The sequence below is a fragment of the Telmatherina bonti genome (genome assembly GCF_933228915.1).
Source record: "Telmatherina bonti genome assembly, chromosome: 8".
Lineage (NCBI taxonomy): Eukaryota > Metazoa > Chordata > Actinopteri > Atheriniformes > Telmatherinidae > Telmatherina > Telmatherina bonti.
Window position 1 is genome coordinate 38,211,796 of NC_136626.1, and position 17,193 is coordinate 38,228,988.

The window sequence follows — 17,193 nt, forward strand, 5'->3', positions numbered from 1 at the left end:
AATATAAGAATGTTAAAACTTATTTAAAAGCTAAACTAAAAAAGTCTTGAGCGTTTTATTTAAAACATCAACAGTCTCTGCAGCCCTGAGGCCCTCAGGCAGGCTGTTCCATAGGCGAGGCCTGTAATACTGAAATGTGGCCTCGCCATATGTTTGGTACGAACTTTAGGAAGAACTAAAAGGCCGGTACCTGAGGACCTCAGGGTCCGCGAGGGTTCATACCTGAAAAACAGATCAGATAAATAAGAAGGCCCAGGACCATTAAGACATTTATAAACCACTAAAAGAACCTTAAAATCAATCCTGAAATGCACGGGGAGCCAATGCAGCGACTTTAAAACTGGTGTAACGTGTTCCCGCCCCCTGGTCCTCGTCAGAACTCGTGCCGCCGAGTTCTGCAGTCGTTGTAAACTAGAAATACTCTAGTAAAATACTAGAACAGGTTAAACCAGGGACTTTCAGGTGCAGCTGGACTCTGCAGGGTTCTGGAGGGAGTGGACCCCTTTGCTGGACAACGTGTGTAATCACACACAGAAGCTGGTCTAACTGGTAGAAACCTGCTATCTAACTGGTTGGACCTTTCTGAAACAGATATAACTGGTGGAAACCTCCAGAAGCTGGTCTAACTGGTGGACGAAGTCCAGAAGCTTTGAGTGGCCGACGGCCTTGTGACGAATACGATGATGCAGCAGACATGTCATATTCAAATATATTATTTTTATAATCATTTTTATAACTGGACTGGCTCTAAACCAGGCCAGTCTCAGCCTGGTCCCCAGTGGGTCAGACCAGTAAAAACGCCTGTGTTTGACACCTCTGCTGTAATGCATGCACATACAGTATGTGGTTAAATCACCGCAGGAGCCCCGTTGTCATGGCTACATCTTCCTCTGCCGTTCCGAATCTGCTCACTTTAAACTCACTGAATCTTTCATTTGCTTCATTAGAACCTAATAAATCCATCCTCTGTTTAGACATGGAATAAAACCAACATGACTGTCACCAACTTCAACTGGTGGTTTTTCTTTTCATCCCCCAGCACGCACGCACGCACAAAACAAGACTCCAAACTCTTATCAAAATATATTTTATTCTGGACTTTATGTTTCACTGATCTGATGACAGATGGATGTGATGCAAGCTGCAGAGAAAAAGAAAGAAACAGAACATGACGGCGTGGAGAGCCCTGCACGGTGACACATGATGCAGCAGATAAAGGCTGACTCAGCAAACGTCAGATCCCAGACTGTCAACATGCAGGACGACGTTTTAAACAAACCCCACAGGAAATGCAGCTGGAGGAATTTCTTTATGTTTGTGACGAGACGAGCTCATGCAGGCAGCTTCAGTTCTGCTGCAGTTTAACTTCTGAGTGACGCAGAGACCGAATGTCTGAGCCGGAGACCAGTCTGAGCTTCTCCTCCAGTCTGGATTCCAGCTGGAAAACTGGACACGCTTCAAGATCCAACTGGAGGAAGCTGATGGAGATCCAACAAGGATGCAACTTTGTACTGAACCTGTCAGAACAGATCTCCCTCCAGAACTACCCCAATTACCAAACATCTGCAAGGATCGTAAACATCTGCAAGGATCCCAAACATCTGCAAGGATCCCAAACATCTGCAAGGATCCCAAACATCTGCAAGGATCGTAAACATCTGCAAGGATCCCAAACATCTGCAAGGATCCCAAACATCTGCAAGGATCCCAAACATCTGCAAGGATCGTAAACATCTGCAAGGATCGTAAACATCTGCAAGGATCCCAAACATCTGCAAGGATCCCAAACATCTGCAAGGATCTCAAACATCTGCAAGGATCCCAAACATCTGCAAGGATCTCAAACATCTGCAAGGATCGTAAACATCTGCAAGGATCGTAAACATCTGCAAGGATCCCAAACATCTGCAAGGATTGTAAACATCTGCAAGGATCCCAAACATCTGCAAGGATCTCAAACATCTGCAAGGATCTCAAACATCTGCAAGGATCCCAAACATCTGCAAGGATCTCAAAGTTGCAGGAGAAAGTGGGCCAAAACTTCCTGGACGCGATCAGGTAAAAACGGGGAAATTCAATAGGAATTTTGTCCTGGAAGTGTCTCCAGGAAAGGTGCCTTCAGCTCAGGAAGCTCCGGTTTGCCGAGTCAACCTCTGCATGGACTTAGTAAATGAAAATATTCCCATCTCATGACACGGCCCACAAACCGTCAGCTCCCAGATTTACAAAGAAATTACAAAAATGTAATTTTAAATTTGTCTTAAAAGAGTATAAAATGTGTTGTTGGAATAAAACAAGCAGAACTTTGGTGGTGAAGAGCCCAGAAGAGAAGATGATGATGAACATCATGTTTTATTTCCTCCCAGCAATCACGTGCAGGGAGACGCTGCACTGCCTTCTGGTTTCCAGGACAACCCATCTACTTCCTGACGACAGGAGGCGCCGGCTCTCGGACTGAAGCATCCTCCATGAGAAGCCAGAACAGTTCTCGGTACTCGATGTGATCGAGGACAACTTGCAGCTTGTTCTCCACAGATTCGCCAAGCAGAACTTTCTCCTCGTGGGCCTCGGAGACGTACTGTATGATTGGTCGGACATTTGAGGTGGGCGTGGCTAACAGGGACCAGCATGAAGTCACCGCTTCTAGTTTTGCTGATGCAGGAAAAACATCGCCGTGACCCCGACAGTGACCCCGCCCCGTCATGCACAACGCTTCTCACCGAGAACGAACTGACCCGATGATGAAGCTCGCACTTCCCATGCAGGATGTAATGAACTGGTTTTAGACGGGGACCGAACGTTTGGGGTGGGGGATCCATTACCTGGACCCAGTAGACTTCCAGACTCACTTGTTGAGAGTTTTGCCAAGAGCCCAGTTTCTGAGCTGACCCAGTTGATGTGAAGGTACTGAGGAGGTTCAGACCTCTGATGTTGGTCCTCCTGGTCTGAGTCGCCCGTGTGGATGCAGATGTTCCACCAGGGGTCTAGTCTGATCCAGTCCGTATGGACTGGACTTGATCAGAAACCAGATCTGAAGACCAGATCCATACACAATGTACTATGGATCTGGTCTCAGTGTAGTCTGCATCAGACCTGAATCTCATCTGAAACCGGTCTAAATCTTGTCTGAATGAGTCCAGCTGTAGTCTGGTTCAAATCAAATCTTTTTCTGACCCGGATCTAGTCTGAATCTGATCTAGATCTGGTCTGAATCTGGTCTGAATCTGATCTGGATCTGATCGAGATCTGGTCTGAATCTGATCTGGATCTCGCCTGAATCTGATCTGGATCTCGCCTGAATCTGATCTGGATCTAGTCTGAATCTGATCTAGATCTGGTCTGAATCTGATCTGGATCTGGTCTGAATCTGATCTGGATCTAGTCTGAATCTGATCTGGATCTAGTCAATCTGATCTGGATCGGCCTGAATCTGATCTGGATCTAGTCAATCTGATCTGGATCTGGTCTGAATCTGATCTGGTCTGAATGACATGAATCTGATCTTGATTTGGTCTGAATCTGATCTGAATCTAGTCTGAATCTGATCTGGATCTAGTCTGAATCTGATCTGGATCTAGTCTGAATCTGATCTGGATCTAGTCAATCTGATCTGGATCTAGTCAATCTGATCTGGATCTGGTCTGAATCTGATCTGGATCTGGTCTGAATCTGATCTGGATCTGGTCTGAATCTGATCTGGATCTAGTCAATCTGATCTGGATCTGGTCTGAATCTGATCTGGATCTAGTCAATCTGATCTGGATCTAGTCAATCTGATCTGGATCTAGTCAATCTGATCTGGATCTGGTCTGAATCTGATCTGGATCTAGTCTGAATCTGATCTGGATCTAGTCTGAATCTGATCTGGATCTGGCCTGAATCTGATCTGGATCGGCCTGAATCTGATCTGGATCGGCCTGAATCTGATCTGGATCTGGTCTAAATGACGTGAATCTGATCTGGATCTGGTCTGAGCAACTCTCGGGCAGATACACACTGAAAATCATGACAAGGAGGACGATGTAGTTCAGAGGTGTGTGTGTGTGTGTGTGTGTGTGTGTGTGTGTGTGTGTGTTAGAGACCTGGGCGCCCCCCCCCCCATAAAAACATCAGAATTCAGAAATTTTAAAAAACTAAGTGACGTCCCGTTTGGTGCTGGAGAGATGGAGACGTTCTGGACATGGAGACGTGGAGACGTGAGGACGTTCTGGACATGGAGACGTGGAGACGTGAGGACGTTCTGGACGTGGAGACGTGAGGACGTTCTGGACGTGGAGACGTGAGGACGTTCTGGACATGGAGACGTGAGGACGTTCTGGACATGGAGACGTGAGGACGTTCTGGACATGGAGACGTGGAGACGTGAGGACGTTCTGGACATGGAGACGTGGAGACGTGAGGACGTTCTGGACGTGGAGACGTGAGGACGTTCTGGACGTGGAGACGTGAGGACGGTCTGGACATGGAGACGTGGAGACGTGAGGACGTTCTGGACATGGAGACGTGAGGACGTTCTGGACATGGAGACGTGAGGACGTTCTGGACATGGAGACGTGAGGACATTCTGGACGTGGAAACATGGAGACGTGAGGACGTTCTGGACGTGGAGACGTGAGGACGTTCTGGACGTGAGGACGTTCTGGACATGGAGATGTGGAGACGTGAGGACATTCTGGACATGGAAACATGGAGACGTGAGGACGTTCTGGACGTGGAGACGTGAGGACGTTCTGGACGTGGAGACGTGAGGACGTTCTGGACGTGGAGACGTGAGGACGTTCTGGACGTGGAGACGTGAGGACGTTCTGGACATGGAAACGTGAGGACGTTCTGGACATGGAGACGTGGAGACGTGAGGACGTTCTGGACATGGAGACGTGGAGACGTGAGGACGTTCTGGACATGGAGACGTGAGGACGTTCTGGACATGGAGACGTGAGGACGGTCTGGACATGGAGACGTGAGGACGTTCTGGACATGGAGACGTGAGGACGTTCTGGACATGGAGACGTGAGGACATTCTGGACATGGAAACATGGAGACGTGAGGACGTTCTGGACGTGGAGACGTGAGGACGTTCTGGACGTGGAGACGTGGAGACGTGAGGACGTTCTGGACATGGAGACGTGGAGACGTGAGGACATTCTGGACATGGAAACATGGAGACATGAGGACGTTCTGGACGTGGAGACGTGAGGACGTTCTGGACATGGAGACGTGGAGACGTGAGGACGTTCTGGACGTGGAGACGTGAGGACGTTCTGGACATGGACGCGCCGAGAGCCAACTGGATGAAGATCCAGGTGTTTTCAGCGCCTGCCGTTGTCATGACGATGGTTAGCGATGGGACCGCTTCCAGAGTTTGGTTCATAAACTCATCTGTAACTTTTTCTTTCTTTTGTTTTTGTTTTTTTTTTTGGTCTTTTTTTTGTCTTTTTCTGCTGCGTCCCTCCTGCGTCTCTCTGAGAGTCTGCACAGACTGAGAGGGACAGCTCCATCTGTCCGTCCCTCTGTTCATCCCAATATCTGGACCTGCTGTGTCGGTACTTCCTGTCTCCTGTTTCCTGTCCGGCGGTGGGCGCGGCCTAGTCGTGAGCGTGGGCGGTACGCGGGGCAGGTAGGGACAGTCATTTGGCTATGTACACATTCATGGTCGGTCCATGGCTTCCAAACAGCAGCTCTATTTCCGGAGGTCTAGTACACACACCTGGAAGACAGGAGACGGGGATCTGTAGGACAGTAGGGGACAGAAGGACAATGTCCCAACAGGAACTTACAGATCCATCTGACGCGCTGGCTCCCACTTTGTCTCCCGCTGCGTTCCAGCAAACCTCGAATATTCCTCCCGTCCCTCTGTAACTGTGGACTAAAGCTCCCGTCTGCAGCAGACACACTGTGTTAGTCATGTGGGGGTTTCTGGGACCGGGACGAGGACAGACAGCCGCTTCCCGTCCTACCTGTGTGTTCCAGATGTGCACACATTTGTCGAATGAGCCACTGGCCAGATGGCGGCCGTCAGGGCTGAAAGCCACGCTGTAGACCGGCTCCTGGTGTTTGGTCAGAGTGTGGATGCAGATTCCCCGATCCACGTCCCAGAGCCGAACCGTGGAGTCAAACGATGCGCTGCAGGGAGACCAGACAGTTAGGCCCCGCCCACCAACAAGCGTTAAACAGATTTTATCAGAACTAAAACAGAAAACCGTGAGCAGCCTGGTTCCGGTTAGTCCCACTGTTAGTCTGGTCTCCATGAGGACGACCAGTCAAATAACCAGTAAGAATATCTTTCATTACTCTAGAGGAGAATTTATTCTCTTCATTTAGTCTGAAAACCTGCTTTTTCACCAGATTTCAGGATTTATTTCAGACCAGAGAAGACCGGAGCAGCAAAACAGGCAGATCTCTTCCGATCTCTTCCCGTTTCCGAGTTTTATTCAGACGTTTTCTAACAATCGTCTGCACACATCCAGCACCTCCTGCTGACGTAGAATCTGGCACGCATCGCACATACCTTGCTAGCATGAGGTTAGCACTGGGATTGTTGGTTCCAGGACCAGTTGGACTCCATTTGATGGTGTAGATTTCTTTACTGTGAGCCTGCAGGTCATGAACACACGAGTCCTGCTTCATACTCCAGATCTGAGGAGACGGAGAGGAAACACATCACATGATTAAATCACATGATCTGGACTCTCACAGGTATGACATGACAATGACATCACAGCTCACCTTCAGCGTCATGTCGTCTGAGCAGGAAGCCAACAGGTTCCCCATGGGATCCCACTTGATTGCATTTACCTCATTCTGGAAGAGGAGAACGAGGATGAAGAGGAGCAGAACGAGGATGAAGAAGAGAATAAGGATGAAGAGCAGAACGAGGATGAAGAGCAGAACGAGGATGAAGAAGAGAATAAGGATGAAGAGGAAGAGAACGAGGATGAAGAGCAGAACGAGGATGAAGAGGAGGAGAACGAGGATGAAGAGGAAGAGAACGAGGATGAAGAGGAAGAGAACGAGGATGAAGAGGAGGAGAACGAGGATGAAGAGGAGGAGAACGAGGATGAAGAGGAAGAGAATGAGGATGAAGAGCAGAACGAGGATGAAGAGGAGGAGAACGCGGATGAAGAGGAGAATAACGAGGATGAAGAGGAGAATGAGGATGAAGAGGAAGAGAATGAGGATGAAGAGCAGAACGAGGATGAAGAGGAAGAGAATGAGGATGAAGAGGAGCAGAACGAGGATGAGGAGGAGGAGAATGAGGATGAAGAGGAGAATGAGGATGAAGAGGAAGAGAATGAGGATGAAGAGAATAAGGATGAAGAGGAAAAGAATGAGGATGAAGAGCAGAACGAGGATGAAGAGGAGCAGAATGAGGATGAAGAGGAGGAGAATGAGGATGAAGAGGAGGAGAACGAGGATGAAGAGGAAGAGAATGAGGATGAAGAGGAGAACGAGGATGAAGAGGAGGAGAACGAGGATGAAGAGGAGCAGAACGAGGATGAAGAGGAAGAGAATGAGGATGAAGAGCAGAACGAGGATGAAGAGGAGCAGAACGAGGATGAAGAGGAGGAGAATGAGGATGAAGAGGAGGAGAATGAGGATGAAGAGGAGGAGAACGAGGATGAAGAGGAAGAGAACGAGGATGAAGAGGAGGAGAACGAGGATGAAGAGGAGAACGAGGATGAAGAGGAAGAGAATGAGGATGAAGAGGAGCAGAACGAGGATGAGGAGGAGGAGAATGAGGATGAAGAGGAGAATAAGGATGAAGAGGAAGAGAATGAGGATGAAGAAGAGAATAAGGATGAAGAGGAAGAGAATGAGGATGAAGAGCAGAACGAGGATGAAGAGGAGGAGAACGAGGATTAAGAGGAGAACGAGGATGAAGAGGAAGAGAACGAGGATGAAGAGGAAGAGAACGAGGATGAAGAGGAGAACGAGGATGAAGAGGAGGAGAACGAGGATGAAGAGGAGGAGAACAAGGATGAAGAGGAAGAGAATGAGGATGAAGAGGAGGAGAACAAGGATGAAGAGGAAGAGAATGAGGATGAAGAGGAGGAGAACGAGGATGAAGAGGAAGAGAATGAGGATGAAGAGGAGGAGAACGAGGATGAAGAGGAAGAGAATGAGGATGAAGAGGAGGAGAACGAGGATGAAGAGGAGGAGAACGAGGATGAAGAGGAGGAGAACGAGGATGAAGAGGAAGAGAATGAGGATGAAGAGGAGGAGAACGAGGATGAAGAGGAGCAGAACGAGGATGAAGAGGAAGAGAATGAGGATGAAGAGGAGGAGAACGAGGATGAAGAGGAAGAGAATGAGGATGAAGAGGAGGAGAACGAGGATGAAGAGGAAGAGAATGAGGATGAAGAGGAGGAGAACGAGGATTAAGAGGAGAACGAGGATGAAGAGGAAGAGAATGAGGATGAAGAGGAAGAGAACGAGGATGAAGAGGAGCAGAACGAGGATGAAGAGGAAGAGAACGAGGATGAAGAGGAGGAGAACGAGGATGAAGAGGAGGAGAACGAGGATGAAGAGGAAGAGAATGAGGATGAAGAGGAGGAGAACGAGGATGAAGAGGAGCAGAACGAGGATGAAGAAGAGAATAAGGATGAAGAGCAGAACGAGGATGAAGAGCAGAACGAGGATGAAGAGCAGAACGAGGATGAAGAGGAGCAGAACAAGGATGAAGAGGAGCAGAACGAGGATGAAGAAGAGAATAAGGATGAAGAGCAGAACGAGGATGAAGAGGAGCAGAACGAGGATGAAGAAGAGAATAAGGATGAAGAGGAGCAGAACGAGGATGAAGAGGAGCAGAACGAGGATGAAGAGGAGGAGAATGAGGATGAAGAGGAGGATAACGAGGATGAAGAGGAGAATGAGGATGAAGAGGAAGAGAACAAGGATGAAGAGGAGAACGAGGATGAAGAGGAGCAGAACGAGGATGAAGAGGAAGAGAATGAGGATGAAGAGCAGAACGAGGATGAAGAGGAAGAGAATGAGGATGAAGAGCAGAACGAGGATGAAGAGGAAGAGAATGAGGATGAAGAGGAGCAGAACGAGGATGAGGAGGAGGAGAATGAGGATGAAGAGGAGAATGAGGATGAAGAGGAAGAGAATGAGGATGAAGAAGAGAATAAGGATGAAGAGGAAAAGAATGAGGATGAAGAGCAGAACGAGGATGAAGAGGAGCAGAATGAGGATGAAGAGGAGGAGAATGAGGATGAAGAGGAGGAGAATGAGGATGAAGAGGAGGAGAACGAGGATGAAGAGGAAGAGAATGAGGATGAAGAGGAGAACGAGGATGAAGAGGAGGAGAACGAGGATGAAGAGGAGCAGAACGAGGATGAAGAGGAAGAGAACGAGGATGAAGAGGAGGAGAACGAGGATGAAGAGGAGGAGAATGAGGATGAAGAGGAAGAGAATGAGGATGAAGAGGAGGAGAACGAGGATGAAGAGGAGAACGAGGATGAAGAGGAAGAGAATGAGGATGAAGAGGAGCAGAACGAGGATGAGGAGGAGGAGAATGAGGATGAAGAGGAGAATAAGGATGAAGAGGAAGAGAATAAGGATGAAGAGGAAGAGAATGAGGATGAAGAGCAGAACGAGGATGAAGAGGAGGAGAACGAGGATTAAGAGGAGAACGAGGATGAAGAGGAAGAGAACGAGGATGAAGAGGAAGAGAACGAGGATGAAGAGGAAGAGAATGAGGATGAAGAGGAAGAGAACGAGGATGAAGAGGAGAACGAGGATGAAGAGGAGGAGAACGAGGATGAAGAGGAGGAGAACGAGGATGAAGAGGAGGAGAACAAGGATGAAGAGGAAGAGAATGAGGATGAAGAGGAGGAGAACGAGGATGAAGAGGAAGAGAATGAGGATGAAGAGGAGGAGAACGAGGATGAAGAGGAAGAGAACGAGGATGAAGAGGAGGAGAACGAGGATGAAGAGGAGGAGAACGAGGATGAAGAGGAAGAGAATGAGGATGAAGAGGAGCAGAACGAGGATGAGGAGGAGGAGAATGAGGATGAAGAGGAGAATAAGGATGAAGAGGAAGAGAATGAGGATGAAGAAGAGAATAAGGATGAAGAGGAAGAGAATGAGGATGAAGAGCAGAACGAGGATGAAGAGGAGGAGAACGAGGATTAAGAGGAGAACGAGGATGAAGAGGAAGAGAACGAGGATGAAGAGGAAGAGAACGAGGATGAAGAGGAAGAGAATGAGGATGAAGAGGAAGAGAACGAGGATGAAGAGGAGGAGAACGAGGATGAAGAGGAGGAGAACGAGGATGAAGAGGAAGAGAATGAGGATGAAGAGGAGGAGAACGAGGATGAAGAGGAAGAGAATGAGGATGAAGAGGAAGAGAATGAGGATGAAGAGGAGAACGAGGATGAAGAGGAAGAGAACGAGGATGAAGAGGAGAACGAGGATGAAGAGGAAGAGAATGAGGATCAAGAGGAGAACGAGGATGAAGAGGAGGAGAACGAGGATGAAGAGGAGGAGAACGAGGATGAAGAGGAAGAGAATGAGGATGAAGAGGAAGAGAATGAGGATGAAGAGGAGGAGAACGAGGATGAAGAGGAGGAGAACGAGGATGAAGAGGAGGAGAACGAGGATGAAGAGGAAGAGAATGAGGATCAAGAGGAGAACGAGGATGAAGAGGAAGAGAATGAGGATGAAGAGGAGAACGAGGATGAAGAGGAGAACGAGGATGAAGAGGAGGAGAACGAGGATGAAGAGGAGAACGAGGATGAAGAGGAGAACGAGGATGAAGAGGAGAACGAGGATGAAGAGGAGGAGAACGAGGATGAAGAGGAAGAGAATGAGGATGAAGAGGAAGAGAATGAGGATGAAGAGCAGGAGAACGAGGATGAAGAGCAGAACGAGGATGAAGAGGAAGAGAACGAGGATGAAGAGGAGAACGAGGATGAAGAGGAGCAGAACGAGGATGAAGAGGAAGAGAATGAGGATGAAGAGGAGAACGAGGAGGAGGAGAATGAGGATGAAGAGGAGAATAAGGATGAAGAGGAAGAGAAGGAGGATGAAGAGGAGCAGAACGAGGATTAAGAGGAGCAGAACAAAGATGAAGAGGAGGAGAACGAGGATGAAGAGGAGGAGAACGAGGATGAAGAGGAGAACGAGGATGAAGAGGAAGAGAACGAGGATGAAGAGGAGGAGAACGAGGATGAAGAGGAGGAGAACAAGGATGAAGAGGAGCAGAACAAGGATGAAGAGGAAGAGAATGAGGATGAAGAGGAGCAGAACGAGGATGAAGAGAATGAGGATGAAGAGGAGGAGAACGAGGATGAAGAGGAGAATGAGGATGAAGAGAACAAGAACGAGGATGAAGAGGAGAACGAGGATGAAGAGAAAGAATGAGGATGAAGAGGAGGAGAATGAGGATGAAGAGAACAAGAATGAGGATGAAGAGGAGAACGAGGATGAAGAGAGAGAATGAGGATGAAGAGGAGAATGAGGATGAAGAGGAGAATGAGGATGAAGAGAGAGAATGAGGATGAAGAGAAAGAATGAGGATGAAGAGGAGAATGAGGATGAAGAGAAAGAGAATGAGGATGAAGAGGAGAATGAGGATGAAGAGAAAGAGAATGAGGATGAAGAGGAGAATGAGGATGAAGAGAAAGAATGAGGATGAGGAGAGAATGAGGATGAAGAGGAGAATGAAGAGGAAGAGAATGAGGATGAGGAGAGAATGAGGATGAAGAGGAGAATGAAGAGGAAGAGAATGAGGATGAGGAGAGAATGAGGATGAATAGGACAATGAGGATGAATAGGAAGAGAATGAGGATGAAGAGAAAGAATGAGGATGAAGAGAAAGAGAATGAAGAGAAAAAGAATGAGGATGAATAGGAAGAGAATGAGGATGAAGAGAAAGAGAATGAATAGGAAGAGAATGAGGATGAAGAGAAAGAGAATGAGGATGAATAGGAAGAGAATGAGGATGAAGAGAAAGAGAATGAGGATGAAGAGAAAGAGAATGAGGATGAATAGGAAGAGAATGAGGATGAAGAGGAGAACGAGGAGGCGAGGACCTCCATCCTGCATGCAGCATCAAACATACATTGCTGCCGGCTCGGACTCTTACTGTGTGTCCCTGGAATGTCTTAATGGGCCGGTCCTGTCCCAGTTTGCAGACGTGGATGCACATGTCCGTACTACAGGAAGCAAACGTGTTGTTGCTCTGCCAGTCCACGTCTAACGCTGGAGCTGTGGGACAAGCAGAGGACGTTAAACCCGCTGGACCTCAGGAATCCACGAACAACGGGGGGCGAGCTCACCTGAATGGAAGGGAAACTGCTGCTTGGCTTCTCCTGTGTGTGCGTCCCAAATGATTGTTGTCTGCAGAGACAGGCATGCAGTCAGTCCACGTGGCGGGACATGTAGTCCACGTGGCGGGACATGTAGTCCACCTGGCGGGACATGTAGTCCACCTGGCGGGACATGTAGTCCACGTGGCGGGACATGTAGTCCACCTGTCGGGACATGTAGTCCACCTGTCGGGACATGTAGTCCACCTGTCGGGACATGTAGTCCACCTGTCGGGACATGTAGTCCACGTGGCGGGACATGTAGTCCACGTGGCGGGACATGTAGTCCACGTGGCGGGACATGTAGTCCACCTGTCGGGACATGTAGTCCACGTGGCGGGACATGTAGTCCACGTGGCGGGACATGTAGTCCACGTGGCGGGACATGTAGTCCACCTGTCGGGACATGTAGTCCACGTGGCGGGACATGTAGTCCACGTGGCGGGACATGTAGTCCACCTGTCGGGACATGTAGTCCACGTGGCGGGACATGTAGTCCACGTGGCGGGACATGTAGTCCACGTGGCGGGACATGTAGCAGTAAGGGAGGGACTCGTTTACCTTGTCTACTCCTGCACTCAGGATAAAATTGCCTTTTTTATTCCATTTCAGGGCGAAGATGGGACCTTTGTGTTGTCCAAGTGTACTCGCCAGGTTACCTGGATTCAACACAGACAGAAATCTGTAAACTTCAACTTTGAGACTGTCCAGGAAGAACTGGATCTTGATGTAGTGACATGGAGCTGCCAGTAGAGGGCAGCATCCACCCACCACCGCCTGGTCTGCAGCGGCGTTTCCAGCCTTTACATCCTGCATGGAGACTTAAGCTGTCTTACCGTCTTTCGTCCATATTCTGGCGAAGCCGTCATAGGAGCCGGTTGCTAACAGCGTGCCTTCACTCTGTCAGAGAGACACAGGGTTCATCCATCAGTTGGGTTAGCAGCCAGGCTTCACACAGCTTGAAACCCACAGCACACCTCCCTCCGTCTAACGGCCAGTTTAGTTCTGATCTCAGTGATCAATGCTGATGATCAGCTGCTCCTGGATCAGATATGTGGATTTTCTCCAAACGTCTCGATGTCAGCAGGTTTTACCCTGTTGGACAGAGTTACAGGACAGGCGGCGTGTCCTGCTGCAGGCCGAAGCCTCAGCTGGCGTCTCTCTGTCCTCAGGAGGTTAGTTAACCACCGTCTCTCTGTCCTCAGGAGGTTAGTTAACCACCGTCTCTCTGTCCTCAGGAGGTTAGTTAACCACCGTCTCTGTCCTCATGAGGTTAGTTAACCACCGTCTCTCTGTCCTCAGGAGGTTAGTTAACCACCGTCTCTCTGTCCTCAGGAGGTTAGTTAACCACCGTCTGTCTGTCCTCAGGAGGTTAGTTAACCACCGTCTCTCTGTCCTCAGGAGGTTAGTTAACCACCGTCTGTCTGTCCTCAGGAGGTTAGTTAACCACCGTCTGTCTGTCCTCAGGAGGCTAGTTAACCACCGTCTGTCTGTCCTCAGGAGGTTAGTTAACCACCGTCTCTCTGTCCTCAGGAGGTTAGTTAACCACCGTCTCTGTCCTCAGGAGGTTAGTTAACCACCGTCTCTCTGTCCTCATGAGGTTAGTTAACCACCGTCTCTCTGTCCTCATGAGGTTAGTTAACCACCGTCTCTGTCCTCAGGAGGTTAGTTAACCACCGTCTCTCTGTCCTCATGAGGTTAGTTAACCACCGTCTCTCTGTCCTCATGAGGTTAGTTAACCACCGTGTCTCTGTCCTCAGGAGGTTAGTTAACCACCGTCTCTCTGTCCTCAGGAGGTTAGTTAACCACCGTCTCTCTGTCCTCAGGAGGTTAGTTAACCACCGTCTCTCTGTCCTCAGGAGGTTAGTTAACCACCGTGTCTCTGTCCTCATGAGGTTAGTTAACCACCGTGTCTCTGTCCTCAGGAGGTTAGTTAACCACCGTCTCTCTGTCCTCAGGAGGTTAGTTAACCACCGTCTCTCTGTCCTCAGGAGGTTAGTTAACCACCGTCTCTGTCCTCATGAGGTTAGTTAACCACCGTCTCTCTGTCCTCATGAGGTTAGTTAACCACCGTCTCTCTGTCCTCATGAGGTTAGTTAACCACCGTGTCTGTCCTCAGGAGGTTAGTTAACCACCGTGTCTCTGTCCTCAGGAGGTTAGTTAACCACCGTCTCTGTCCTCAGGAGGTTAGTTAACCACCGTGTCTCTGTCCTCATGAGGTTAGTTAACCACCGTCTCTCTGTCCTCATGAGGTTAGTTAACCACCGTCTCTCTGTCCTCAGGAGGTTAGTTAACCACCGTCTCTCTGTCCTCAGGAGGTTAGTTAACCACCGTCTCTCTGTCCTCAGGAGGTTAGTTAACCACCGTCTCTCTGTCCTCAGGAGGTTAGTTAACCACCGTCTCTCTGTCCTCATGAGGTTAGTTAACCACCGTCTCTCTGTCCTCATGAGGTTAGTTAACCACCGTCTCTCTGTCCTCAGGAGGTTAGTTAACCACCGTCTCTCTGTCCTCAGGAGGTTAGTTAACCACCGTCTCTCTGTCCTCAGGAGGTTAGTTAACCACCGTCTGTCTGTCCTCAGGAGGTTAGTTAACCACCGTCTGTCTGTCCTCAGGAGGTTAGTTAACCACCGTCTGTCTGTCCTCAGGAGGTTAGTTAACCACCGTCTCTGTCCTCAGGAGGTTAGTTAACCACCGTCTCTCTGTCCTCAGGAGGTTAGTTAACCACCGTCTCTCTGTCCTCAGGAGGTTAGTTAACCACCGTCTCTCTGTCCTCAGGAGGTTAGTTAACCACCGTCTCTCTGTCCTCATGAGGTTAGTTAACCACCATCTCTCTGTCCTCAGGAGGTTAGTTAACCACCGTCTCTGTCCTCAGGAGGTTAGTTAACCACCGTCTCTGTCCTCAGGAGGTTAGTTAACCACCGTCTCTCTGTCCTCAGGAGGTTAGTTAACCACCGTCTCTGTCCTCAGGAGGTTAGTTAACCACCGTCTCTGTCCTCAGGAGGTTAGTTAACCACCGTCTCTGTCCTCAGGAGGTTAGTTAACCACCGTCTCTGTCCTCAGGAGGTTAGTTAACAAACTAACTGCAATCAGCTGATCAGGAAACTGCTGTGACAGCGACCAGACATTTGACGAGCTTTTTCAGACACTTCATGTTTCTAACGGCGTCTATCTCATTTTACAGATCATCTGTGTCTTACATCTGGTAGATTTGTGTGTGTGTGTGTGTGTGTGTGTGTGTGTGTGATCTTACATTCCAGTCCAGTGAGGTGACGTCTTTGTTGCTGGGGACGTCCTGGCCTCCCTCCCGTATGCAGTGCCGCAGGACCAGCTGTGTGGAGCTGCTTGTACTGTTCTCACTCAGGTTCCAGATACGAGCTGTTGAGTCGCCCGACCTGACACACACACACACACACACACACACACACACACACACACACACACACACACACACACACACACACACACACACACACACACACACACACACACACACACACACACACACACACACACACACACACACACACACACACACACACACACACACACACACGCGCGTTACCTCTGGCACCAGTTCACCGTTAGCGATGTCCCTCTCAGAGAACGAGGATGGCGGTCTCACCCCGACGCCAGCAGATCGCTCACTGGGTTCCAGGCACAGATAAAGACCTCGGACTCGTGGCCCCTGAGGACCATGGCCTTGTTCGGGGGGATCTCCACATCTCCGTCCACCTCCATCAGGTCTGCGTGGTTGTCTGCAGACACCGTTTGATGCATCAGACACTGCTGGACAACAACAACGTCAGGAAGACGTGATCCCACCCACTTGCTAAGGCATGTGCTCCATTCTCCTCCCCGTTGGCCGTATTCTCTCCATTCTTGGCGTTCCCGGTGATGCTGCCTCCTGCGGCCGACGCCGGCGTGGAAGCGGCAGCTTGCTGCTGGGCCATTTTGTCTCTGTAAGCCTGCTGCCTCGTCTGCACGACGTCCGGCATCACTGCGTCGATGAGGGACAGGGACTCAATGGGCCGCCCGTCAAACAGCGTGCCGTCCTGCAGAGAACAGGAGGAATGAAGCAGGATCACAACTACAGATCCTGGATCTGGAATCACAGAGAAGAAGTGAGGATGATGATGGTTCCCACCTCGTTGATGCTGACTTCCGCCTCCACATACTGCAGACCCTTCTGAATGATGCTGATGAGGGCAGCAGGGGGAACCAGAGCACCGTTGATGTTGGACTGACTAATGTGGCTCTCTATGCCGAAGGTAAAAGCTGAGTGGGAGAATCCTGGAGACGAGGGAGAAACGTTACTATGCACACCTTCATGATGTTAACTTATCTTCATCCAGGTCTGACACATCACTACTTCACCAGGAGCTTCTCCCCTCCAGTCAACCTGCATTTATACCTACAATAAGGCCACCAGTCGCCTGCAGGAGGACACTGTTTTTCACTTCTGTTTGACAGCAAACAGAGACAGTGTGTGTGCTGAAGACCAGATCAGTCCATCAGTTAACGTTAAACCACAGAAAACCTGATCTAGTTCATCATTCTGGTGTGTCAGCCTGCATCTGCCGAGGATCGGTGAAGATCAATCTCTGGTTGGGCTTGTTTGGCTTGTTGGGCCACAGCAGCAGAGACGAGACCTCTGAGACGATACTTCAGACCAAAATCCATCAATGTTCAAATAATAACACACACTGTTTCCATGTTTCCACGTCTTCCTGCTACTGTCTACCTGCTGTCCTCACTGCAGCACCTCCACCTCAGCTGCATCCCAAACGTCTTCCTGGCTTTATTTATAAACGAAGCCAACAATGACTATCAATAATCCGGAAACTGAAAGGACTCTATGTTTCTCCACCTCTACTCCTAC

General features: G+C 49.3%; 1 protein-coding gene across 1 annotated transcript in view; it reads right to left on the minus strand.

The window, feature by feature from the left end:
* Nucleotides 1-1,071: 1,071 nt before the first annotated feature.
* Nucleotides 1,072-17,193, minus strand: part of tbl1xr1a (TBL1X/Y related 1a) — a 31,924-nt gene continuing 15,802 nt past the window's right edge. Inside the window, exons 5-17 of the mRNA XM_079245089.1 lie at nt 16,459-16,604; nt 16,141-16,366; nt 15,937-16,069; nt 15,565-15,706; nt 13,151-13,214; nt 12,876-12,973; nt 12,285-12,345; nt 12,092-12,213; nt 6,727-6,801; nt 6,509-6,636; nt 5,958-6,123; nt 5,778-5,879; nt 1,072-5,707 (exon numbers count right to left, since the gene is read on the minus strand). Coding sequence (XP_079101215.1) covers nt 5,681-5,707; nt 5,778-5,879; nt 5,958-6,123; nt 6,509-6,636; nt 6,727-6,801; nt 12,092-12,213; nt 12,285-12,345; nt 12,876-12,973; nt 13,151-13,214; nt 15,565-15,706; nt 15,937-16,069; nt 16,141-16,366; nt 16,459-16,604 — 1,490 coding nt within the window. The 3' untranslated portion in view covers nt 1,072-5,680. The remainder of the gene's footprint in view (nt 5,708-5,777; nt 5,880-5,957; nt 6,124-6,508; nt 6,637-6,726; nt 6,802-12,091; nt 12,214-12,284; nt 12,346-12,875; nt 12,974-13,150; nt 13,215-15,564; nt 15,707-15,936; nt 16,070-16,140; nt 16,367-16,458; nt 16,605-17,193) is intronic.